The sequence below is a fragment of the Rhinoraja longicauda genome, chromosome 9 (genome assembly GCF_053455715.1).
Source record: "Rhinoraja longicauda isolate Sanriku21f chromosome 9, sRhiLon1.1, whole genome shotgun sequence".
In the NCBI taxonomy this organism is placed as follows: domain Eukaryota; kingdom Metazoa; phylum Chordata; class Chondrichthyes; order Rajiformes; family Arhynchobatidae; genus Rhinoraja; species Rhinoraja longicauda.
Window position 1 is genome coordinate 43,799,369 of NC_135961.1, and position 27,377 is coordinate 43,826,745.

Consider the following 27,377-nt stretch of genomic DNA (forward strand, 5'->3'; position numbering starts at 1 on the left):
ACATTCTTGTTTCTGGAGCACATCCTGAGCACAAAGTGAGGCTCCAGTGTATCATACTCTGTTCAATCTGTTCCCTCAGTAAGCCTTTATCTGAAGAGCCATAATTATTATAAAAAATCCTTTCTAAAGATCTGCCAGAGGAACACGTCATAACCATTTTTTATGCAGTTTAACACTGGAGATCAAGACTCTCCTATCCAATTCATGAGCCTTGACACAACTCTTAAGGGGAAGATTTCAAAATAATTACAATGCAAAGTTTGGTTTCGATGAGTTGATTCATAGGAGCTGTTTTCGTGGTGTATAACTGTATGACTCGTTAAAATATTTATGGAGACCACTGGTTCAAATAGAGAAATTTCTGATTACAGCAGACATAGTCACATTGCAGAATTGTTCAAGAGTTCTAATTTTCTTTAAAAGATCCAGCTTACACAATTGGCATAATAAATCAAAATAGCAGCATACAATAGAAATGCTGAGATACACGTCCCCTACATTGTGATTTCCCAAAATAACTCGTGCCTCCAAAGACTTTAGTGAAGGCAGGATCACTCATAGTCACTCTATGATGTATATTTGTGTCCCAAGAAGTGGCTACTTGACAAAACTATGGCTTGCCCTCTCAGCCAATGTTTGGTGCATGGATCTTGTTGGGAGCTTATTAGAAGAACCATTTAAAATGAGAAATGGCCTGGAAGTACTGTTCATTATTAGCCAGTGAAAAGCAAAAATGTTTCCCTTCTTTTAGAGAAACGTTTGAACTAGATAATTGATAAATACATAACAGGGCATTTCCATTGCAATAAAAAGTATTATGTCTAATTTATTAAATCTCTGAGGCTTTAAACATATTATAGGTGCATGGAGGAATACTGGTTTCAATGGGTGTGTGTGTGTGTTCTATTCTGTCTGTGTGGACAATGACAATGACTTCCATAATCAGGTAGCTCACATGAGAGTAATTTCCACTTGGGGGAAATGGGTTAAATAGAATTAAAGAGGGAGTCAGTCTCTCAGGCAAAGTGGGAAATTGGATAACCAAACAAAAATTGTATGAATTGTCAGATTTTTGGAATCATAATTTGAAACATACATTACTCCCAAAAAAGATAAAACACTACAAGTGAGATATTAACTGCAGACTTAAATCAATTCCAGGACTCAAATCCTGATACATGAACTTAACATGAATACATCATTTCACAGGAACACAAGTGAAGGTACATATTTTTCAGTATTAATTCCCCCTTCACCAGATGTTTGTAGTTTTAGGGTCCAGAATCATCCGTGATATCAAAAGAAAGAGAACCGGGAAATAAACTATTTAAACTAAAACAAAAACTGCTGCAGGAACTTAGCAGGTCAAGCAGCATCTGTGGAGGAAAAGGGATGATCGATGTTTTGGGTCGAGACCCTGCAGGCCTGATGTAGGTACTCAGCCATTTTACTCTAATTACCTCTAGGTGCCAAAAGTGATGTGATATTTACAAGAATTATCTGGTGGAAGTAATTTCAACTTAAAAGTACTTTAGGACCGTTCCATAAATACATCATAATTGAATAATTTTTCCCACTTGGAAAGAATGACATCAGCTCTTATGAGGACAGATTTAATGCACATGTGTAGTGCGTTTACCATCTGTTCTCTCAGTTACGTTAAACAGTGCCACAATCTACCATTCTTAGACGACAACCAAAACTAAACTTTTAAACTGCTAGCAGCAGAGGTCTAAAATTAAATTTCCCCTCTTGGATAAGAAATTTTAGGTTTATTTTCTGCAGGAGATGGCTCAATGTGGCCTCACCTTTTAAATATTCTGATGTCACAGATGCCCATTTGTACATCAGAAAACTTTCCTTTTGTCTTGCACTGGTAAATATATTATTGCGATAGGAACATAGAAAAAAGGTGCAGGAGGAGGCCATTTGGCCCTTTGAGCCAGCACCGCCATTCATTGTGATCATGGCTGATCATCCACAATCAGTAACCATGCCTGACTTCTCCCCATATCCCTTGATTTCGCTACCCCCTAGAGCTCTATCTAACTCTCTTTTTAATTCATCCAGTGAAAATTGCCTCTACTGCCTTTTGTGGCAGAGAATTCCAAAAATTCGCAACTCTCTGGGTGAGAAAGTTTTTTTCTCATCTCAGTTTTAAATGGCCTCCCCTTTATTCTTAGACTGTGGCTGCTGGTTCTGGACTCCCCCAACATTGGAAACATTTTTCTCGCATCTAGCTTGTCCAGTCCTTTTATAATTCTATATGTCTCTATAAGATCCCCTCTCATCCTTCTAAATTCCAGTGAATACAAGCCCAGTCTCTCTAATCATTCCTCGTATGACAGTCCCGCCTTCCCGGGGATTAACCTCGTGAACGTACGCTGCACTGCCTCTATAGCAAGGATGTCCTTACTCAAATTAGGAGACCAAAACTGCACAAAATATTCCAGATGTGGTCTCACCAGGGCCCTGTACAACTGCAGAAGGACCTCTTTACTCCTATACTCAAATTCTCTCGTTATGAAGGCCAGCATGCCATTAGCTTTCTTCACTGCCTGCATTACCTGCATGTTTACTTTCAGTGACAGGTGTAGAAGGACACCCAGGTCTCATTGCATTTCCCTTTTTCCTCATCTGACACCATTGAGATAATAATCTGCCTCCTTGTTCTTGCTGCCAAAGTGGATAACCTCACATTTAGCTACGTTATTAATTTATTCACAAAATGCTGGAGTAACTCAGCAGGTCAGGCAGCATCTCGGGAGAGAAGGAATGGGTGACGTTTCGGGTCGAGACCCTTCTTCAGACTGATGTCGGGGGTGGGACAAAGGAAGGATATAGGTGGAGACAGGAAGATAGAGGGAGATCTGGGAAGGAGGAGGGGAAGGGAGGGACAGAGGAGCTATCTGAAGTTGGAGAAGTCGACGTTCATACCACCGGGCTTCAAACTGCCCAGGCGAAATATGAGGTGCTGCTCCTCCAATTTCCGGCGGGCCTCACTATGGCACTGGAGGAGGCCCATGACAGAGAGGTCAGACTGGGAATGGGAGGGGGAGTTAAAGTGCTGGGCCACCGGGAGATCAGTTGCGTTAATGCGGACCGAGCGCAGGTGTTCAGCGAAGCGATCGCCGAGCCTGCGCTTGGTTTCGCCGATATAAATAAGTTGACATCTAGAGCAGCGGATGCAATAGATGAGGTTGGAGGAGGTGCAGGTGAACCTCTGTCTCACCTGGAAAGACTGTTTGGGTCCTTTGATGGAGTTGAGGGGGGAGGTAAAGGGACAGGTGTTGCATCTCGTGCGGCCCTAGCTACGTTATTATACTGTTTGCATCTGCCCACTCACACAACCTGTCCAAGTCACGCTGCAACCTCCTAGCATCCTCTTCGCAGTTCACACTGCCACCCAGTTTTGTGTCATCTGCAAATTTGCCCGTGTTACATTTAATCCCATCATCTAAATCATTAATAGATATTGAAAATAGTTGTGGCTCCAGCACCGAGCCTTACGGCACTCCACTCGCCACTGCCTGCCATTCTGACAGGGACCCGTTTATTAATACCCTGTTTCCTGTCTGCCAATCAATGGCTCTACGCTCTAACCATGAGCCATGTGCTCTAACTTTGCCCACTAATCTCCTGTGTGGGACCTTATCAAAGGCTTTCTGTAAGTCCAGATACACTACATCCACTGGCTCTCCTTCATCCATTTTACTTGTCACATCCTCAAAAAATTCCAGAAGATTAGTAAAGCAGGATTTCCCCTTCATAAATCCATGCTGATTTGGTCCAATCATCTTACTTCTATCCAAATGTGCCATTATTACTTTCTTTAATAATTGACTCCAGCATCTTCCCCACCACCGATGTCAGGCTAACTGGTCTATAATTCCCCGTTTTCTCTCTTGCTTCTTTCTTGAAAAGTGGGATAACATTAGCTACCCTCCAATCCACAGGAACTGATCCTGAATCTATAGAACTTTGGAAAATGATTACCAATGCGTCCACGATTTCTCGAGCCACCTCCTTGCGTACCCTGCGTTGCAGACCATCAGGCCCTGGGGATTTATCAGCCTTCAGTCCCATCAGTCTACTCAATACGATTTCTCGCCTAATGCAAATTTCTTGCAATTCCTCTGTCTCCCTGGATCATCTGTCCTCTAGTACATCTGGGAGATTAATTGTGTGTTCCTTAGTGAAGACAGAACCAAAGTACCTGTTCAACTCTTCTGCCATTTCCTTGTTCTCCATAATAATTGCACCTGTTTGTCTACTAATCTTTTTCTCTTAACATACCTAAAGAAGCTTTTACTATTCTTCTTTATATTCTTGGCTAGCTTACCCTCGTACTTCATCTTTTCACCCCGTATTGCCCTTTTTGTTACCTTCTGTTGTCCTTTGAAAGTTACCCAATCCTCTGGCTTCCCGCTACTCTTTGCTACGTTATACACCTTTCCTTTTAGTTTTATTCCATCCCTGGTCCCTTGTCTTACTCCCCTTAGAATCTTTCTTCCTCTTTGGAATGAAATGATCCTGCATCTTCTGGATTATGCCCAGAAATTCCTGCCATTGCTGTTCCACTGTCATTCCTGCTAGGATCATTTTCCAGTCGACCTTGTCCAGCTCCTCTCTCATGCCTTCATTGTCCCCTTTGTTCAACTGCAACACTGACACTTCTGATTTAACCTTCTCCCTCTCAAATTGCAGATTAAAACATCATATTATGGTCACTACCTCCAAGTAGTTCCTTTACCTTGAGTTCCCTCCTTAAATCTGGTTCATTAAACAACAGATTAAATCCAGAATTGCCTTCTCTCTGGTAGGCTCCAGTACAAGCTGCTCTTAGAATCCATCTCGGAGGCACTCTACAAACTCCATTTCTTGGGGTCCAGAACCAACCTGATTTTCCCAGTCTACCTGCAAATTGAAATCTCCCATAACCATAGTGGCATTACCTGTGTTACATGCCAATTTTAACTCTTGCTGCAACTTGCACCCTATATCCAGGTTACTGTTTAGGAGCTTGCAGATAACTCCCATTAGTGTCTTCTTACCTTTACCATTCCTCAATTCTATTCACAGCGACTCCCTATGTCACCCCTCGTGAGGGACTGAATTTCATCCCTCACCAACAGAGCTACCCCACCTCTTCTGCCCACCTGCCTGTCCTTTCTATAGAACGTATAACCCTGAATATTCAGTTCCCAGTCCCGATCCTCCTGCGGCCATGTCTCTGTAATCCCCACAATGTTCTATCTACCAATCTCTAACTGAGCATCAAGCTCATCTACTTTACTTATACTTCGTGCATTCATATATAATACTTTTAATCCATTACTCACCTTACCTTTCATATCAATTTCTATTTCACGTGGCCATACTCTCCTATCCCTTCGTGAGCTTTCTGCCCTGTTAATTCTGGTGTCTTCCTTAACTTTTCCTATACTCTCTTTCCCTTCAACTCCATCTTTGTATTTCTAATTTGTCTCCTCCCCCCCACTATTTAGTTTAAACCCACCCGTGTAGCAGTGGCAAACCTGCCTGCCAGAATGCTGGCCCCCGCCTGTTAAGGTGCAACCCGTCCCTTTTGTACAACTCACCCTTACTCTAAAACAGATGCCAATGGTCTAAGAATCTAAATCCCTGCCCCCTGCACCAGCTCCTCAGCAACACATTCAGATCCCCTATCTCCCTGTTCTGCCCTCACCAGCACGAGGAACTGGAAGCAAATCCTGGAGGTCCTGCTTTTCAGCCTTCTTCCGAGCTCTCCAAAGTCATGCTGCAGAATCTCTTTCCTCTTCTTCCTGACATCATTTGTGCTGACATGCACTACCACGTCCGGCTGCTCACCTTCACCCTTGAGGATCGGTCCATGATGTCCTGGATCCTGGCACCAGGGAGGCAATACACCATCCTTGAATCCCACCCGTTGCTGCAGAATCCCCAGTCTGTACCTCTCACAATGGAGTCCCCGACTACCACGGCTCTGCCTGACATCTGTCTCTTCGGCTTTGCTTCAACGCCACGTTTTGACTCGCAGACCTGTCCGCCGCTCAGACTGGCAGTGTCTTCTGTCCCGACAGCTTCCAAGAGGGTGAACCTGTTTTCAAGAGGTACATCCCCCAGGGTCTCCTGTACTCCAAGCTTCCTTCCCTTCCTCACCGTCACCCACCTATCATTGAGTGGTATCAGCATTCTTCAGAGATTTGAGAATTTCTGGAGAATACATTTCAGAAAGATGTATTAGAATATATATTAGAACTCTTATATCAGAATTCTGTGTGCTATGTTTGAGGAATGAAGTGATAGGACATTTGTTATGCCTGTATTTTCTGCTCTGTTCTTCTTTACTTTCTAAACCATTTCTGGTACAGTATACTCTTTCCAAAAACAAACATAGTGATTAGCTAGATAAGTGGATATGTTGGCTTCTGACCCTGTATACTCCCATGTAAACCCACACAGGCTGATTATTTCACAGCAGGGCAGAGTGTCCAGAAAATGAATTGCAGGCAGAAGATATTTTTTGTTTACAAAATTACTAATTTCAATGCTACTCTTCTCCTTTTTAGGATATTAAATGTAAAACTGGTATGGGAGCACGTTCCAGGACAGTGGATTCTATACTCATTTGGCACTGGTATTGTTTAATTGGAAAAATGTAGTCATCCAAATCATTCTGTGTAAATGAGGCTTGAGAAAGGTTTCCGCCTGGATATCTTGTCAATAAAATGCTCATCATTCATTTATATGGCATGTGAACATAGCCTACATCCCTTTTGATAGACTATGATCAAATGGCAAAGAGTTAAAGTTAATGTAGCCAATCATTAGTCCACAATCGCTCGCTATGCACAAAGCTCACCTGAAATTACCCATAAGTGGTAAACCTAATCTGACGAGTTAATCTGAAGAAGGGTCTCGACCCGAAACGTCACCTATTCCTTTTCTCCAGAGATGCTATCTGAACCGCTGAGTTACTCCAGCTTTCTGTGTCTATCTTCAGCTTAAACCGGCATCTGCAGTTCCTTCCTGCACACTGACCAGTTAATTGTTTTGTTTCCACTTAAAACAAATTAAGCCCATTATCTATGAACTTGATGAAAGTTCTTCGAACTGAAACGTTAATACTGATTCTCTTTTGACAAATGTCGCACAACCTGCTGACCACTTTAGCATTTTTCTAATTTTATTTTAATTTTCTGCATCTGGAGGTTAGCTTTTAAATACAGTATATCATTGATCAAACTGCTACATTTCATTTGAGTTGGATTAAGTTGGAAAATAGTTCAGTTGAGAAACTCAACCTTAGGTGCTGTTTATGTGAAGAAGTTTCCATTGAAGGAGAGATCAGAGTATTTGCAGGCATTTTGGCAGCAACATATCACATCATTAAATTTCTCAAAGTATTTAATATAAATAATTATTCATTTAAAACAGAAAGTCGATGATTGTTATTATAAAGGCAAATTCAGCAGCAATTCTGAACTAGCAATGTCACATCAACCATAGAATCATATAGCATGGAAACAGGCCCTTCGGCCCAACTTGTCCATGCTAATAAAGATGCTCCATCAATGCTAATCCCATTTGCTAGACTTTGGCCCATATGTCTCTAATCCTTTCCTATCCATGCACCTGTCCAAATGTCTTAAATGTTGTTACAATTCCTACCTCCTCGGTTCCATATACCCACCACCCTCTGTGTGCAAAAAAATGTCCCTCACCTTTCCACTCTCACCTTAAACCTATGCCTTCTGGTTGTGAATTCCCCTTCTCTGGGTAAAATACTGTGCATTCACCCTATCTATTCCCCTCATGATTTTCTACACCTCTATAAGATCACCATGCAGCCTCGTGTTCTCCAAGATATAATGTCCTAGCCTGCCCAACCTTTCCCTAGAGCTCAGGCCTTCGAGTCCTGGCAACATCCTCATAAATCTTCTCTGCACTTTTACCAACCAATCAGTGTAATCCACATGTAGTGTAAGAAAATAACTGCAGATGCTGGTACAAATCGAAGGTATTTATTCACAAAATGCTGGAGTAACTCAGCAGGTCAGGCAGCATCTCAGGAGAGAAGGAATGGGTGATGTTTCGGGTCGAGACCCTTCTTCAGTCTGAAGAAGGGTCTCGACCCGAAACGTCACCCATTCCTTCTCTCCTGAGATGCTGCCTGACCTGCTGAGTTACTCCAGCATTTGAGTGTAATCTACATTCTCGCAGCAGTTGTGAGGAAGGAGGAATGGCTCATAGGAATTTCAATCCCGTCTACGTCTGAATCTACTGTTGTGAAGAAAAAATTGCTTTGCAGGTTTCAGAGGTAAAGCGTTGCTAGAATCAATTAAAAATTAAGAGAGATTGTAACTCAAATACAGCACCATCTCTACCTGTCTCAAGTAAATCTCATTGTTGCATTTGCGGATAAATGATTTTATTTTACTTAGTGGGTAAAGTAAGTTTCTTATTAGTAACCTAATTTCTGATTTCCCGTGACAGGTTTTATTACTTATTTTATTCTAGAATTTAAAAATGCCTTGTTTGTCAGCATTTTTGCATTTCTATTCTACATGGCACTGGACTTAAAGCCGACAGTGAAGTATGGGAACCACCAGATGGGGTCCTTTGACAAGGGTCAGCAGGGGAGCTAACACTGCTACATGTAACTCAGGGCTGTGCATTCAGGAATAACAACACTGCTTTGTTTGACCAAGGGTAGTTATCAGCTTTTCTGCATTATAACCTAATTAAGATGTGTGCCAGTAAAAGGAGGGCAGTTATTGTATTTGTTAGTTTAGCTGTTGGACTTTGATATAATTTAATCAGCCTCCTACAGTGAACTCTGCCTTGCAGCATCTAAGCAAGGTTGTCTTCAGAAATAAAGGCTGAATAAATTATAGCTTTAACCTGTAACATTTGTGACAGTGACTGACAGCCACAGGATGTTGAAGAGCAAAACTAACCCCATGAGTGCTCTGCCAATATGTTGTTCTATCTTCACAAAATGTGGAGGATATTGTGGTCCAGCAATTGTGTTAAAAAAAAACAAATGCGAGAATATGATGTGTGTTACTGCTATTTTCTGGATGTGAGACTGAGAAATTTCTCAAATCGAAAGTAGACAAAAAAAATAGAGAATTCAATTGTTGTCTTTGAAACAAAGTTTATTGGAAAAAACCTTCATTTTTATTCTGACATCGACAGTGCTATTGGTCTTAATTGTTACTAAATCAGTAAAAAGCAAATGATTAAGCTCGGTTTTGCTTTCAAAAGTCTGAAACAGTTTGGCTCAGTGGTAGCTTCTTGAGTCAAAAGATTGTAATTTCAATCCATACCTCAGGACTCGGAAGCACTAGCTTCTGGTAGGGCCACCTATGGCAGTAAGGTCGAGGATGAGGGTCCAGACTAAGAACGATCCAACGTACAAGACCTCAACGGCGAACCAGGGGGACGAAGTTATCTTGAACTCAACGGCTGTGAAGGCGGATGAAGGCTGCAACAAATCTACCAGCTCCAATCGTCTTGGTTCCCTTGCCATTGGAATTTGTTGATTGATTTGTGAAGGACCATGTGCATCTCGGAGTGCAACATCAAGTACATGTTAAACAAACACACGCACAGGCGTCTTCGTTCTTACATCGGAATGTAGACCATCATCCTCGACCCCGAGGGATAGCCACGACGACGACCTCAGGACGAGAGTACATAATTGAGACGAACACTATTGTGTACAGGAGAGAAAATGTTGTATTGATCAACTGCTGTCATAGAATCATAGATATTAATATTGCAGTCAAAGATTTTTTGCCCTACTTTATTCATGCTGGCTAAGAAAAGACTCCAAAGACATACAGGTTTGTAGTTTAATTGGCTTCGGTAAAGATTGCAAATTGTCCCTAGTGTGCAGGATAGTGTTAGTGTTTGGGGATCGTTGGTCGGCATGGACTCGGTGGTCAAAAGGGCCTGTTTCTGCACTGTACTTCAAAACTAAATAAACTAAAAATAGTTAAGTTACCTTTCCTTTCCTTGGCCCATTGCCTTGTAGCTTAATGAGAGAAATTGAAACTATTATCATCATATCATATCATATCATATATATACAGCCGGAAACAGGCCTTTTCGGCCCTCCAAGTCCGTGCCGCCCAGCGATCCCCGTACATTAACACTATCCTACACCCACTAGGGACAATTTTTTTTAATTTTTTTTTTTTTAACATTTACCCAGCCAATTAACCTACATACCTGTACGTCTTTGGAGTGTGGGAGGAAACCGAAGATCTCGGAGAAAACCCACGCAGGTCACGGGGAGAACGTACAAACTCCTTACAGTGCAGCACCCGTAGTCAGGATCGAACCTGAGTCTCCGGCGCTGCATTCGCTGTAAAGCAGCAACTCTACCGCTGCGCCACCGTGCCTATTGTTTCTCTAACTGAACATTGGCATTACTACAGGTTAAAATGAGAAAAGTCTTTTTTTTTTAATTCTGGGAATTGTTCATTAAAGTTTAAATGGAAAACAACATTTATCAAGAGATTTATAGTTCTTTTCCAGATTTTTAAATATGATTCTTTTATAGTTGTTCACACAAGATATATGATGGGCAAACCTACTTCTGCTCCAGCCCATTGGTGTCTGCACTCTACACTGTACTGTTTTGTCCACTGCAAGTGGCTCCATCAACAAGTATTACCACCTTACACTACCCATCCACCCACCTCACCAATTGCCTTTCATCTTCACAAGCATTCAAAGTTGCTTACAATGTGTCAACATTTAAAGTAACTTTTAAAATATTTTTTTAACAGAAACACACTGAAACACAATAAAATAAAATTTAGTCCTGCTTAATTAAATCAAATAAAAGCTCTCCTTCCCTTCCACCCTGGAGCCAATTTCTCCCACTTGTTGGGACTATGTTAAGCTGAGAGTTGAAAAGCTTACATGAGTTAATGCTGTTCTTTTGGAGCTAACAGGCAGCACAGATTTCCTAAGGCCAGCACTCTGCTGCACGACAGCCTGCTCGGAAATTGCCCACTAACATACGTATCCAAAGGCAGCCTACCAGGGATCTCAGCATAAGATATGCCCCATTATCGTTTGACTTTATTCTTTTGTATCATCGTGGCCTGAAAGGAGATTTTAGAGGAGGTGATCAACAGCTGGGTCAATGGGATTATTTTGAAGAGAAATAGATTAGTATAGGAAGAAAATTCCAGAGGGGGGGATTGAGGCAGCTCATGGCAAGCACTAAGAATAAGAATTGGGTAGATGCATAAAAGGGCAAAATTGGAAGAATGCTGAGTTTAGATAGAAGACAGTTTCAAAGGCCAGGAGAGGTAAGGTCACACAGGAATTTAAGCACAAGTTGTTTGTTGTTGATCTAACAGCATTTTCCTGGGCATATTCCAGCAGGTTGCAGACTGATTCACAGCCATTCACAGTCATACTCGTAGTGCTATGGAGCAACAGAGGGCGCAGCCAAGTCTTGCCACTCCTGCTGGGTTAATCAATCCTTTTGCAAAGGACTGACTCAGGCAAGGCACTGCACAGCAAACCTTTTGACAGCAGGTGGGGGTGTTCACAGGAAGCACGGTGTTCATGTAGCAAATAGTATCTGACAGAAAATGTGTTGGGAGGTCTGTGTGGAATTATATATTTATGAATAATGCTCGCAGAAGGGCTGACGGGACATCTTGACTTTGTCCACATAGAGAGTGTGCTTGAGATTTACTTCAGCTTGAAAGGAATGTTACTTCTGTGTTTTAATTTGCATAACATTCATGTTTGAAGGGAGATAGAGGAAAGGAACTTCAACATGTTTGTTCTTTATCCCATAGATTGAGGGGAATTTCAGGTTGTTTGATTGCTGAGCTTCCTATTTTCCAGTCATAATGATGTTAGTTTTTTAATGAAGTAAAAGTAAATTATTGTATTTTCATTTTCTGAACTTTTCAGGTGAGTCTTTCATAATTCAGATTTACCAGTGATCGTTGGGGTGGTGCACAATGGATTCACAATCTCTAAATCGCAATGCCTGTTACCTTGTTGGAGTGATGCACTGAACAGAGTGGAAGTTTGAACCTACATTGTATAAGCAGCAACTGCTCAGTCCTTGATGTCTGTGCTCTAAAATCATTCAAACCTGTTGCCTGGCTATATAACTGCCTATTTTTAATATGGGAAAAAAAATTGTTAATTTAGGCTCTTTTTGTCCTCACAAAAGTGGGTATCAATATTGTATATTTGTATAGTTGGGGAAATAGGTTGAGTGCATCATGAAACATTGTTGTCACATAACCCAACTCTGCGACAAACCTGTAGTCACTTAATCTCTTCCTTCTCTGTTCAAGTTGCTTCCTGAAAATCACCGGATGTTCAAATGATCCATGACTCAGACATATGATGGTAGTTTATATTGTAGAATAGCTTCCAGTGGGAAAGTAATATGGCAACTGGTGTTCGCCATTTACTCTATTTACATGGATAAGAAAATTTAACACACAGGTTGCACCATGCCCATGTCCATGCAAAGTCACTTGTTCACAATTGAATTTGCAACTATCGCTTTGCGTTTGGATTCTTCCGATTCCATCACTGCTGGTGCTTGCGACTGGAAATTCCTCTCTGAGCCTGACAGGACACGAAGTAGGCTTTATTTAAATTATAAGCTGGATTTCAGCAAAGCAACAGCACCCATTGTTTATCTTGAGGGAAGTGTCTACAAAGACATAGTAATCTTTGTAATGTGGTTTCCCTTTCCTGATGTTGGGTATTGTCAGATATGGATAGTGATAGATTGCAGCCGGATGTAAACAGACTGGTGGAATGAGCAGATGCTTGGCAGATGTTTAATGCAGGAAAATGGGAAGTGATTAAGAGGAAAGGCAATATAGAATAATGTTCTAAAAAGGGTGCAAGAGCAGAGGGATTTGGGGGATGTATACACAAATTATTAAAAGTGGCAGAACAGAGTGAAAAAATATTACTTACATATACACAATTTAAGGCTTTATCGGTAGACGAATAGAATATAAAACAGGGAAGTCATGCTGAACCTTTATTAAATGCTGGTCTGACTTCACCTAGAGTTTGGCTTTCAATTCTAGTCACTATATTATAGGCAGGATACGAGGGCATTAGAGACTCCAGTAAAGATTTATGAGTGGTTCTTGGGTTGAGGGATGACTCTTTGGAGAAGAACAGAGTGAGGGGACATGCAGCATCTGGGGCGGCACGGTGGCACAGCGGTAGAGTTGCTGCCTTACAGTGAATGCAACGCCGGAGACTCAGGTTCGATCCTGACTACGGGCGCCATCTGTACGGAGTTTGTACGTTCTCCTCGTGACCTGCGTGGGTTTTCTCCGAGATCTTCGGTTTCCTCCCATACTCCAAAGACGTACAGGTATGTAGGTTAATTGACTGGGTAAATGTAAAAATTGTCCCCAGTGTGTGTAGGATAGTGTTAATGTGCGGGGATCGCTGGGCGGCGCGGACTCGGTGGGCCAAAGGGCCTGTTTCCGCGCTGTATCTCTAAATGATAAATATGGGGAGAATTGAATGAAGTATATAAAATGATGAGGGGCCCTGACAGAGTGTTCTCTTTGGTGGAGAGATCAAGGACTTGAGATCACAAAAATAAAATAAAGAGAAAGAGACTTGAAGAAAAACATTCTTACACAGCATGAGGTTTGAATTGAGAATGCATTGCCTGCCTGCATGTGTAGTGGAGATGGGTTCCATTGGATACTGGATAAGTAGATGGTGGGGAAACAAATTGTGAGGCTGCAGTGAAAGGCCAATGACTCAAACTGATGAAGGTCAATGTGCCAAAAGCCTTCTTCATCACCCTATCTATCTATTTATCTGTTTCAGTGTCACCTACAGCCTCCTGTGTCTCCATTCTAAAGTCATTAGCTTCAACAATTTCAGATAATCAGTCACTCTAGCCTTGAATCTTGCATTTTTATATACACTGTTTATTTCTTTATTGATCTTGTCCCATTAATACCTATCCCAAAATTATTTCCACCCCCCCCCCCCCCCCCCACCCCCGGCCTCTCTCCTACCTCTCTCATCATCAGTTTTGTTATTCAATCACAGACCTTGTTGTTTTCCTCCTCTCTCCTTTTCCAGTTGTGGTGAAAGGTCAACAGTGTGAAACATTAACTTCATCTCTTCTCACAGAAACTGTTCACCTTCCTATGTACCTTTAGTACTTTAAGTCCACACACCCACACACACATTGGTATATCCCATGCAATAAAATGAAGCATTTTCCCCTTTCTTGTCAAAATACTGTAGTGTGTCCTCGTTAATTTACTGACTTCTGCTGATTACACCTCCTCTGCCACAAATAGAGGAAGAGATGCTGGACAAGGTGGATGATACAAGAGATGGTGCACTCCTTCCACACACTCCCAATGACAAGATTTAACACTTTCCGAAATGCTCTTTCCCTGTTTCATTTTTTTAAAGAAGGCTCTTTACTCGGTTCTTCTGGCGTTCTCTGCGTTCTCTGCATGGCGTTCACCATGATGAAACTCATTCTTGCAGTGAATGAGATGATGATGATTTGGAGATTGGCCTCTGAACATGAACAAATGCAAGTGTCAGCCGCATATTGCAGCTGGGTGACTGAGCTTGGAATGACCTTGCCTCTGGAGTGGAGGCAATGTAAATCAAAGAGGTTTTCATTTTCTGTAGATTAGCTCCACTTCAGGAGGATGCTTGTGAGTAGTGAGGTGTGTTAATCTGCTGAGAAAGTTGAAGAAATATCTTAACAAAGCGCCATACAAAGCATCATTCTACAAAGTGACTGGGTCTGCGTTGGATATGTTGCTCAGTGCCATAGTTTTCATATCCTCTTGTAGCAGGCTATGAATGGGATTAAATTATGAAGACACAGCGGTGCTCCGGTGAGCTCCAGCACCACTGCTCCCATGGCTCTAAGTGGTGGTGTTTATTTTTGCAAATATATTTCATGAATATTATTAATGCATACACAATTTGTACAATACAATAAGAAATCATATGATTAATACCCAACGATTTTGGAGGTTGTTTCCCCCATTGCCTTGCAGTGTACAGTTCGCCGATGGGGGGAAGGTTGCAGCCAACAACCTTCTCTCCTCCCACATTCCAAAGACGTGCAGGTTTGTAGATTAATTTGGCTTCTGTAAATTGTTCCCAGCGTAAGGGTGACCGTGGTCAGTGCAGACTTGTTGGGCGGAAGCGCCTGTTTCCATGCTGTATTTCTGAACTAAACGCAAACCTGAGAAAGGTTCTCTATATTCTAGTCAGTTGACTTTTATACGTCAAATAAAGATTATGTACAATGATTGATGCTGGTTTTGGCACTTTTGTGGGATTTGTGGCATGGTGAAGATTATATACATTCTGCCTTTGGGTAAAATATTTCACACTGCAGTTTGGGGAGCAGCTCTTCAACCACTGCAAAGGAATGGTTAAAGGAATGGTAGAATGGTACTCTATTTGCAGACAAAATAGAGAAATGTCAGTAGTTATTGTAATTGAATCCATCTCTTTTGAATATGGTCACAATTATGGCATCAGCAAAGTCCTCTGACAGGTCCCCTTCACAGATCTGGAAGATGAGTGTGCCTTTCTGCCAATATCATCAGGGATGGCCTAATGATCAAGCAGCCTTTTTTCGGTACATCTATGAACCTTTCAATAAATTGGCCCAGGGTGGCAGAATGCCTAAATGGAATGGTGTGCTCGGAAATTGAGTCAAGAAGAGTCTTCGTTTTTACGGCAGATGTAGGCAGCCAGTGCTGCTTGTGATGAGCTCCCTTACAATCTTGCCTCATGGGTGTTTCGGCTGTAGATTGGCTTGACAATACCAAAGAATCCATTTACATTGCATTATCAGTTAGTGGTAAGGAGATTGCACACTGTCAACCCCAGGCAGCTGCAGTCCCTCTAGAGCTTTTAGAGTAAGTCCAGCTGGAATCCCTCCTACACTTAGAATTTAGTCAAAGCAACCACCATGACTTGGGAGAAGATGTCCAGCCACCTCAAAGTATTACTAAAACCTGGCAAGGTTTCAACCAACTCAAGCAGCACCAAACTGCATTACATCAGAGAAGGCTGCAATAATTGACTGTAGAAAATTAGAGAATCGTTGGCAGCAACTTCTGGATTTCCACTTTTAATTGTACTTGTGTGTACTTCAGAGGTTGATGTCAGACTTCCTGCGATATAACTGTGAGCACTGACAGCCTCCCATTATTCTCTTCACAAATGCCACGCCATTAGCATTGCCTCTAACTGCAAGGTTTAAATGGCATGGCTAAAGTAGTAATACATTTACACAAATACAGCCAACTCCAGAAATTAAAATGTTATCTCTGTTGCCAAATTGCAGACTGCAGGTAATTGCAGACGATACAGTATATAAGAGTGACTATTGCTCGGAAGTGAAGGTGTGACGAAAGGAATGCTGCGATAGAATTTTCCAAATTGTCAGTTCAACCCTTTCATTATATTAATGCACAATAAATTCCTGCAACATATTAATGGATGTAATAGGACGTAAAAAGCAGCGGCGCTCCGGTGAGCTCCAGCACCACTGCACCCATGGCTCTAACGCAGACCCAGTACCATGTATTAGTGTTCTCATGGACAGACTTTGAATGGTAATGCAAAGAACTGATTATCTATATTGGATACTTGCTTGCAATAAGGAAATATAAAAGAGTAAAGAATCTAGTGCAACTATCCCATTGTGAACATTTGCAGACTAAGGAATAGGCCACGAAGGCTGACTAAGAGATTATATTTGCTTCTTTAAAAATACTCGCTACATGGACCAACAGGTTTCCAGCTTCTTGCTCTAATTTTTTGATGAATGTTAATCATAAACTAAGAGCAATTCTGTCCTCCAATCTGGCAAGCACCTTCCAGCAGGGGTCACTGGATAGCTATCAGAAGTAGGAAGTACAGCTGGTTTTATTTTGCTGTTATCAAGTGGAATGTAGCAGTTGAATGGCTGCTTCACCAGAATCATCCGAAATAATGTTATTTACCCATTGGACAGTCAAATATACCTTGATGATGATACGTAATTCAGGGTGACTTTCAAATATAGCACAAAACCAAAAGTGGAATTAATACCAGATTCTTGCTGGTTAAAAAAATGATACAGTATATAGGAAAGATGTTGTCAAGCTAGAAAGGGGACAGAGAAGATTGACAAGGTTGCCAGGGCTAGAGAGTCTGAGCTATAGGGAGAGGTTGAATAGGCTGGGACTCTATTCCTTGGAGCACAGGAGCATGAGGGTTGATCTTATTGAGGTGTATAAAATCATGAGAGGAATAGATCAGGTAGATGCAAAGAGTCTCTTGCCCAGAGTAGGGGAATCGAGGACCAGAGGACATAGGTTTAAGGCGAAGGGGAAAAGATTTAATAGGAATCTGAAAGGTAACTTTTTCACACAAAGGATGGTTGGTGTATGGAACAAGTTGCCAGAGGAGGTAGTTGAGGCAAGGACTACCCTGACATTTAAGAAACAGTTAGACAGGTTTGGAGGGATATGGACCAAACACGGGCAGGTGGGACTAGTGTAGTAGCTGGGACATGTTGGCCGGTTTGGGCAAGTTGGGCCGAAAGGCCTGTTTCCACACTGTATCACTCTATGACTCCATGACATGACTTTTCTCCACCGCTTCCCCAGTTTGAACAGTGTTGATTCTAGCATTAACAGCAATTTACAAAAGCACGGCATCAAAAGCTTGTCCATGTTTCCCTTTTCCAGAAATAATATGACTTGATTGTGCATGTCTCTGGCTTTTGGTTCAAAAAAAGATTGAAGAGCATTTAATCAAATGCTTCGAAGTATCAAAGGCTTTCTTTAATCTTCCTTCTATGATAGCTACATGCATTTTAACAGTAGTGAAATGTAATTAACTTAAACAAGTTTAATTAGTCAACCTCGTTGCACCTGTGTTGATAATCTTTAACATACTCAAGTCGAGTCAACTTTATTGTCATATGCACAAGTATGGTGAGGTAGAGGCACAATATATGTGCCCATAAATAGTGAGCTATAGGTACGATGAAATTTTGCTATGGCTCAAGATTTTAACTATATTTAGACAGAAATAGCAGACATTTCTTTGCTTGTTTTGCAAACAAATTAATTTTGTACTCAAGTTGAATGCTGGTACTTTGATATAAGAAAATAACTGCAGATGCTGGTACAAATCGATTTATTCACAAAATGCTGGAGTAACTCAGCAGGTCAGGCAGCATCTCGGGAGAGAAGGAATGGGTGACGTTTCGGGTCTGAAGAAGGGTCTCGACCCGAAACGTCACCCATTCCTTCTCTCCCGAGATGCTGCCTGACCTGCTGAGTTACTCCAGCATTTTGTGAATAAATCGCTGGTACTTTGATGCTGGTTTCTTTGAGCTGTTAGTTTGGTTTAGTTTTCCATTGGATTGACAAGATTAGGTGGATAAAATTAGTTGAGTTGACATATTTTCAAAAAAGCATGAAAACATGCATAAAATGTCAAATTCTACATTTATGCTCTATCAATACAATTAGTCAGTTTCCTTGTTATCCTTTCCAATAACAGCGGAGAGTTGAGGAGGGTACAGATGAATAGTTCCCTGCAATGTCTCAGTAATCTCAGTGATGAGTCTAGAGAAGAGTCCGACCCTAATGTGGCATGTCCATTCCCTCCATAGATGCTGCCTGAATCACTGAGTTCCTCCAGCACTCTCTGTGTTTTGCTCAAGATTTCAGCATCTGCAGTCTCTTGTGTCTCTAGGGTAATTATTATACTTTGCTGAATCTGCAGCATGTGCCAGCCAGCTGATTATCCATCCACATGAGGCATCATGACAAGGGCTCCGATGCTTTCTCAGTGTTTATAAGGTGAATTGCTGAGCTGCCAGTTTTGTTACCTCTCTGTTAATTTAGCTGTATTCATTACAGTGGTGGCAGAAGTAATAAAAATGATTTCAGGGAAGGGAAATTGACCAAGGTTCTCACTCCTGTAACCATTCCACTGAATGAACAATAGACTCATACAGGATGTTGATCAAATATTTTTCCTGGATGAAATTCTACACTCAGCTTCTACATCTGTATTAGAATTGTGTCCAAATGGAAGTGGTTTTAGTGCACTGACATTAAAACAACAACTACATAGCATGGATCACATTGGAAAATATCCTGAGGTATTTCACAGAAGCATAATCAAATGAGACTGAATACAGAGCAAATACAAGAGATGTTGGGAGGGAGGTTGTCCAAAGACGATTTAAGGGGGTTTCAATGAGGAGAATTATGGTAGTTAGTGGATCAAAAAAAGCAGTAAGCTCACATACAAGATGGAAGCTGTGTGTGAACAAGAAGTGTGAACCTGAGAAACTAGTAGCTTCAAAGCTTGGGTTTACAAATTCAGTGGGGAATTTTTGCTTGGTAATCGAAGGGAAGGGAGTTAATTTCAGTCGCCAGGATGATCCTGAAGTATGACATGAGATTGGGGCCATGGACTGAGCCAAGACACGACAAAACTTTGGAGTGAAAATGGTCTCAGTGATGAGCGAAGAAGATAATTAATCTTTTAGTGATAAAATTACGATGAGGAAGTGGTTAAGTAAAAAACATTGCTTGGCAATGGAGGGTCAAAGTTTGAGGAATTGAGATATAGAATATACAGAAAAAAGTAGAGCTGGAAGGGGACAGAAGGATACCACCATATCATTTGTCAGAGCCTGGAGATCAAAATTCATACTGTCCAGGTCCCAGAATGATAGTCATATTGCACAGAAACAGACCCTTTGACACAACTGTCCATGCAGCTCAGATTCCTTTAAAGCTTTCCTATCCATGTAAGGAAGATAGACACAATGTGCTGGAGTAACTCAGCAGGTCAGGCACATCTGGTTAAAAAGGGTGATTGACATTTCAGGTCGGAACCCTTCTTCTTCAGAAGGGTTCCAACCCAAAATGTCACCCATTCTTCTTCTCCAGAGATGCTGCCTGATCCGCTGAGTTAATCCAACATTTTGTGCTTATCTTCGGTATAAACCAGCTTCTGCAGTTCCTTTCTTCACTATCCATGCAAGGTCTTTGTATATAGCACTTTCTGCAATGGCCTGATTACAGTATTTCTAATGATTGTCATTTTAAATCGAATTTGAATATGTATCAGTGATTTGTATTTTACAAGCTTGATTGTGTTAGTTGCTTTGGCAAGCAACCGTGAGGCACTGAGGATAGGTGTTAAAGAGCATCGGCGAAGTGGTTTACTGTTTCCAGTAAACCTGAAATATGATAAAGGTGATTTGAGAATAGTTACACACTTAACCCCCTGTGACTATTCCACTGAATAAATAATAGACTCGTAAGGGAACGTTGTGTTTTTGTAATAGTTGAAAAGAAACACACACAGATAGCAGAACTCAGCCAGCTGAGTCCTAATAAATGAGTAAGTAATTTGCCAAGAAATGTTGTGCTTTAATTAGGATTTCTTACAGGTTGCTTGTGCAAAATAACTAATTTGTACTGAAATCCAACTAATGATTCCTTCTGCAACTGAAGCTAAATTAAACAACACAAACACCAGTTTTCTAACATATTCCTGACTTGATGTGAAACTGAAAAATGGATTGGTAATAATTAAGGGTGTTGAACATTGATACCTTGAATAAGGAAGCAAAACATTAGTCAATGGTGAAATTTCGCTCCTTGCTGTTACATCTGGATTAGACTTCTATCTGAAGGAGCGAAAGGGAAGTGATTTTAGCAAATTGGAATTGCAAGTTATGGCAAGCACTTATTTAGTAGGCGCAGCCGAGGTAGTAATGAAAATTAAGGTCTTATCCACACAGACTAAGGTGTTCACAGTATTCATTTGGGATATAATTGTCTTTTTTAAGAACTTGAATGTTCTTGATATCATGACCTTGCCACATGTTAATCTTGTCAGCCAGAGGACTAAGCTGGTCAGTGTATATATCTGGACATCTTCAGATCTGTGGCTGAGACTCTGGCGATTTACAAATACATATGAGGACACAGAATTTAACTTTGGCTCTAAGGACCATGTTGTTTTCTTCAATTTTCATCTGTCACAAAGAGGCTCCAAATGATCATTCTTATTTGATGAGTAATGGCTCAGGCATCGCATCAGCTCCAATGACACCAAACATGTGAAAAATGGGAGATTAAATTCTTCAGTGCCCTGTTCCCAAGTATATGATTTAAAGTTACACCTATACTAGGCTAATAACAGAGTCACACAAAAGGCTGATCAAACCTCATTGCAGGACTGTAATCCCAAGATTGGACTGGATACCTGTAAATTTACAAATGGGTGGTTGGTGATGAGTCATGGAGTGGGGAATGAATTAGTCTTTAGTTGCCAAGTCTAACAACATGCTGAAATATTAATCCTGTTCATTTCCACTGTACAGTAGTGAGTTGTATAAGGAGTTGCTAAATTAAGATCGAGAAGAGGAAAAATTACTATTCATTGGATGTTGCCAATCTTTGGAAATGTGCCCCAGAATAAGCAATAGATCTCATGCCTTAAGCCTATTCAAGACAGGAATTGATTTCAGGACTACAGAGAAATCATGGGGATTTGAAAGGAAAATGCTGAAGCCAAATATTAGATCAATGATCTTATTGAATAGCGGAACAGACTCAAAGGGGCTTATGACCAAACCCTGTTTCTACTTACAATATGCATTTTCAAAGGTTACTTGTCATTTTAACTCCGCTTCCCATTCCCATATTGACCTTTCTGTCCTTGGCTCTGTCATTGCCATAGTGAGGCCACATGCAAACTGGAACAGTACTTCAAATTCTGCTTGGATAGCTTAGTATGAACATTGAACTATCCCAATTTCAATACACCCACCTATTATCCTTTTTCCAGCCCCCCCGCCCCCCACCCCCCTCCACCCTGTTGTCCAAATATTTTGCCCACCATCTCTTCCCCCACCACCCATTACCCTGCTTCTTTCTCTTCCTTTGTACACTCCTCCCATCCCCGAGTCTCATTTCTCTTTCATATCTTATCCTTCACTCTTCCACATCCTTTTGCACCCATATCTCTCCCTCCAGCTTTATATTAACACCTCCTCCTCTTCTCTCCTTATCTGACACCTATTTGTCTCCTTTTCATCTCTATCTTTTGTCACTTACTCCACCCATCTGCCAATCAAACTCCCCTCATCTGGGTCCTATCACTTGCAAGTTTTGTCCCACCCTCGCCTTACCCTTGCTTGGGATCCAAGGAGAGAACTGAATAGATAGAAAATTGGCTCCATGGAAGGAAGCAGGGGGTGATGGAAGGTTGCTCTGGGATGCCTCAGGGTTCGGTGCTGGGCCCGTTACTGTTTGTCATCTATATCAATGATTTGGATGAGAGTGTACATGGTAAGATTATCAAGTTTGCAAATGATACAAAAGTAGGTAGTATTGCAGATAGTGAAGAAGGTGGTCAAAAATTGCAGCAGGATCTTGATCAGTTAGGGGGTGGGCTGAGGAATGGCTGATGGAATTTAAAACAGAGAAATGTGAGGTGTTGTATTTTGGAAAGTCTAACATGGGCAGGACCTACACAGTGAATGGTAGGGCTCTAAGGAATGTTGTAGATCAGAGGGGATTAGGAGTGCAGATACATATTTCCTTGAAGGTGGCATCACAGGTAGATAAGGTGGTCAAAAAGGCTTTTGGCATATTGGCCTTCATCAGTTAGAGTATTGTGCATAGAAGTTGGGAGGTCATGTTACAGTTATATAAGATGTTGGTGAGGCCACATTTAGAGTATGGTGTTCAGGGCACCATGTTATTGGAAAGATACTGTCAAGTTGGAAAGGGTACAGAGAAGATTTACAAGGATGTTGCCAGGACTCAAAAGTCTGAGCTACAGGGAGAGGTTGAGCAGGCTGGGACTCTATTACTTGGAGTGCAGGAGGATGAGGAGTGATCTTACAGAGGTGTACAAAATCATGAGAGGAATAGATCGGGTAGATGCACAGAATCTCTTGCCCAGAGTAGGGGAATTGAGAAACAGAGGAGGAAAGGTTTAAGCAAAAGGGGAAAAGATTTAATAGGAATCTAAGGGATAACCTTTTCACACAAAGGGTGGTGGGTGTATGGAACAAGCTGCCAGAACCAGGGACTATCGCAATGTTTAAGAAACAGGTACATTGATAGGACAGGTTTAGAGGGAAATGGGTCAAACACAGGCAGGTGGTCCAGTATAGATGGGTCATGTTAGTTTGTGTGGGCAAGTTGGGTCAAAGAGCCTTTTTCCATGGTGTATTACTCACCTCTCTTTTCAAGCTTTCTCCCTACTGTAATCAGGTCTGAAGAAGAGTCCCTACCTGAAAAGTAATCTGTCCATTTTGTCCACCGGTGCTGCCTAGCCTGCTGAGTTCCTTCAGCACATTGAGTTCTGCTCAAGATTCCAACATCTGCTGTTTCTTGTGTCTCCGAAGAGCATTTGATGGTGACACAATGTAGTTGATATTTATATTTTGCTTGGAAAGTCATGTAACCAAATGGAGTATGACCAATCTGAACACCAATGAGTCACAGTCATACGGCACAGAAACAGCTCCTTCAGTCCATTATGTCCATGCCAAGTAGCCCCTCTATACCAATCCCTGCATTTGGGTTGGTGTCTTCTAAACTTTGGCATTTCAAGTATACCAATACTCGGGATACCCCTGCAGTTCACAGTATCTGCTGGGCAAATCGTCAGGAAATTATTATCTTTTTTAAGATCTTTAATGTTCTTGATATTATGGGACAGTTTTGCTTATTTTCTACACAGTATCTAGTGCAATTTCCATACATCCGATAGCAAGAATCATCACCAACAAAACATAATCTCGACATAGCTAGCAGCAGAGTGAGTGTATCTGCACTCTGTAGACCTTCATTTACAATGCCAACTGTGAGTTACACTCCTCCTGAAAGTAAGTTTCAATCTGTAACTATCAGATTCGGAAAGATGGACATTAATTAACTTAGCAGGACCAAAACAGTAACAAATTATACATTAATTAGCTGTCTAATCCAATGGCCTGAAACACAGCCAAGATCAGATGAGATTTAAATGAATGCACAAAGGAGAGCTGGCCAATTTAAATTGATATTGAACTCATTTAAATTATAAAATTGTATTAGCACCACTTACTCGTAGCTGGGCTGCTTTGTCCTTCGCTCTGCACAGTTCAAATATCTGGCAATGGTTTGATCAGTAATAGTTGGTGCTGGTCATGATTATTGAACAGTTAAAACCCAACCAGCTTGTTTTATAAATATGTCTACCTTGGATTAATGAAAAAAAATCAGAATGGTGCATTCTTGGATGAAAACCCTTTGGCTAATTGGAGTTAGGTGCACAAACATATAAATTGAAATAGATATAAAGAACAATTTCTGGTCGTTGTGCAGTTACTGGCCAGATATCTGCTTATAAATTAGTTCAAGCAAAAGTGAAATATTGTCAGAATAAACTGGAATACTTTCTATTCTGAATAGATATATCCAGATCAATGCTGCATTTTCTATGGATATTTACAGGTCCAATCCCATTTTCATCACTTCTGTACTTGCTTACAACACTCATGGTAGCCATCCTGAACTGTTGCAATCTATAGCTCTTCCTCTCCTTATATTTATAGGTTGATGCCACATGTATTGTTTATTTAAAAGATTGCAGCTCAAGCAGGAGAGCAAAATCTGGTGAGCCACTTGCTCCTAATAGTTGCAATGTTGAAATGGAAGTTGAGTTAATAGAAAAATAATTTAATGCCACAACACAGAAGTGTAACAGCAGGAAGAGGATTGTTGAGAAACCACAGAGTTTAGATACCCTTCAGCATGATATCTAGGGTTACACTCCTTGGGACCCACTAAAGTTTTGGTTATGGCGATTGAATTGATTTCATCTGCAAATCAAAAGGATTCCAAATAGAAACCATGTTTAATGCCAGTTCAGATGATAACTGACATAACAGGGAATATTCTGAATGCATTCTGAAGATACATCTTTGGTTGTTTTCTCTTTGCAGACTCCAACAGTTGGACCAACACAGTCAGGCCAGTGCACAACAAGTGGTGGAACTACTGCAGAAGCAAAATGAGCTGATGAGGGAAAGACAGATCCTACTGGAAAGGTTGCAGTGCGTCCAGTCATCAGAAAATGTCACAGACAAAGTAGCATTCTTCTATTATCTATTTCACATTAACCTAAGGTCACTGTAGTAGATGGATGGCACCAGCCACCATATTCCAATTAAGGTGCAAGTCAGTAATCTCTTGTTCTTTCCTTAGTAGGTTTATTCATGTGGAGGAAAGTCAAGTGGAAATGGCAATTTATTTTCAAAGTACTTCAATATTTTGTACTTATAAAAAATCTGCCAAAAATATTAATGGTTTATATGGACCGGAGAGGAAATATAGTTCAACAAGTTGTGAAATTTTAATGCCTACTCTATCAGGTACGCCAGAGATTCCGGCATATGTGATAAAGTAGCGGTCAATTTTGGATGCTGACCTCAAACAATATCATTTATTGAAAATAATAATGATATTATAAGGCCAGGCTTGGGTGAATGTCAGGCACAGGCACGTGGGCAAGAGAGACTGGAACTCTATGGCATATGGGCACTGGAATACGTGCAGGCTGCTGGGAGCACAAGGAGGTGACAGAACATTCTGAGGGAGGTGCAAAAGGGCCAACAGACTGTAAGGATAAGGAATCCAGCAGTGTGTTGGCAGAGGGAAATGACTCAAGCAGCATATAGGTGGGTTGAGGGGCTGAAGATCAGGGGACGTTAAGTGAGATGTTGCAGTATTAGGCTAGAGCAAGACCAATAAATGTATGTTCAAAGAATTGAAACTCCCAAAATCTGCATTTATTGGAAGCATGAAATAAATACACAAAGTTATCAGATGAGGCAAAATCTATGGAAAGAGAAAGAGTTAATGCTTCAAGTTGAAGTTCCTTTGTCAGTAAGCAATTTACCTACCTTGGAATTGCAAGAGTGATTTGTCGTAGGAAATGCCCAGCTGGATTTTTAAAGTGACATAAAATGATCCAGAAGTTGACATTGTGCTACACTCTGAAAAAAAAATCAATTTTCAATTGCATAATGCCAAAGGAAACAGCTTGATGCAATTAAATTTCTAGGCAACAGTCAGCATATTCTTTTACAACAGGTTCCTACTCTCAACCTACTCCAGAGATTTGATAGTGGCATACTGGTTTTGCTTGCCCCAGCCACTCAGTCTTAGCCTCGGGTGGAGCCATTGGCCGCCTAGGGCTTCTTTCCTGGGCAGCCCAGTCATGACCACACGGTGGTCGGTCGGTGGTCGGTCCCAGTGACTCAATCTTTCTTAAATCTGTGATGGGAAACACTACTAGATGGGAGGGGTCCCTCTTTATCTCTCTCTCTCTCCCTCTTCGTCTCCCCCTCTCTCTCTCTTTTCCTCCCTCTTCCTCCTTCTCTTCCTCATTCTCTCTTCTCTCCCTTCCTCTCTTTCTCCCTTCCTGTTTCTCTTCCTTCCTCTCTCTTCCTTCCTTTCTCTCTCTCCCTTCCTCACTCCCTTCCTCTCTCTCTCTTCTTCTCCATTTTCCTCTCTGGCTAGAATGCCTGACTCTCAGTCTGAAGAAGGGTCTCAACCTGAAATGCACCTATTCCTTTTTTCCAGAGATGCTGCCTGACCACCCACTGAGTTACTTCAGCTTTCTATGCCTATTAAGTAGCTCACTATCTTCAGCAATGCCTGGTTGCAATTGGGAGTGGATGTTAAATCAGGCCCCAGAGTGCCATGCAGACAGTGATAAAGGTTTGCAGGCATTTTAAATGACAATAACTTGATTTGTGACCCTCTGGATAGCCATTTCTGGAGGGAGCTCTAATCACATTTCCAAAATGATATTGTACTAAATATGGCTAAATTGATTTTTCACCTTATGATCTAACTTTGGCCTTCTTGCAGACTTTATTTGCCCCAGTGAAGACTTGTTTGCCCAGTAATAATAATATTCAATCCTTGTTTGAGTGGTTCCAAGTGAAAGTGGATAGTGAAAGTGCACCCTAATCATCCAAACTCCCAGATGAAGGCTTTTGGCACACTGGCCTTCATCTGCGTAGGAATTGCGTAGAGAATTTGGGACATTATGTTGCAGTCATGCAAGACTTGGTGAGGCTGTACATGGAGTATTGTGTTCAGATTTGTTTACCCTGCTTGTAGGAAAAATGTAATCGAGCAGACAAAATTTAGAAGAATATTGCGAGGACCTGAGAGCCTGAGTTATAGAGAGAGGTTGGGCAGGCTAGCACTTTATTTCTTGGAGCCCAGGAGGCTGAG

General features: G+C 41.3%; 1 protein-coding gene across 7 annotated transcripts in view; it reads left to right on the plus strand.

Moving 5' to 3' along the window:
• sdccag8 (SHH signaling and ciliogenesis regulator sdccag8) overlaps positions 1-27,377 on the plus strand; it is a 272,774-nt gene that overhangs the window by 235,160 nt on the left and 10,237 nt on the right. For 4 of the 7 annotated variants that reach the window (XR_013547645.1, XM_078405351.1, XM_078405348.1 and 1 more), the window contains one exon: positions 25,073-25,177. The exons of 2 other annotated variants lie outside the window; for them this stretch is intronic. Coding sequence is in view for 4 of the 5 variants with exons in the window: in XM_078405351.1 (XP_078261477.1) it covers positions 25,073-25,177 (105 nt within the window). In the remaining variant the exon portion in view is untranslated. Of the gene's footprint in view, positions 1-25,072; positions 25,218-27,377 lie in introns of all 7 variants that reach the window. One more of the 7 variants, XM_078405349.1, reaches the window with a different exon arrangement.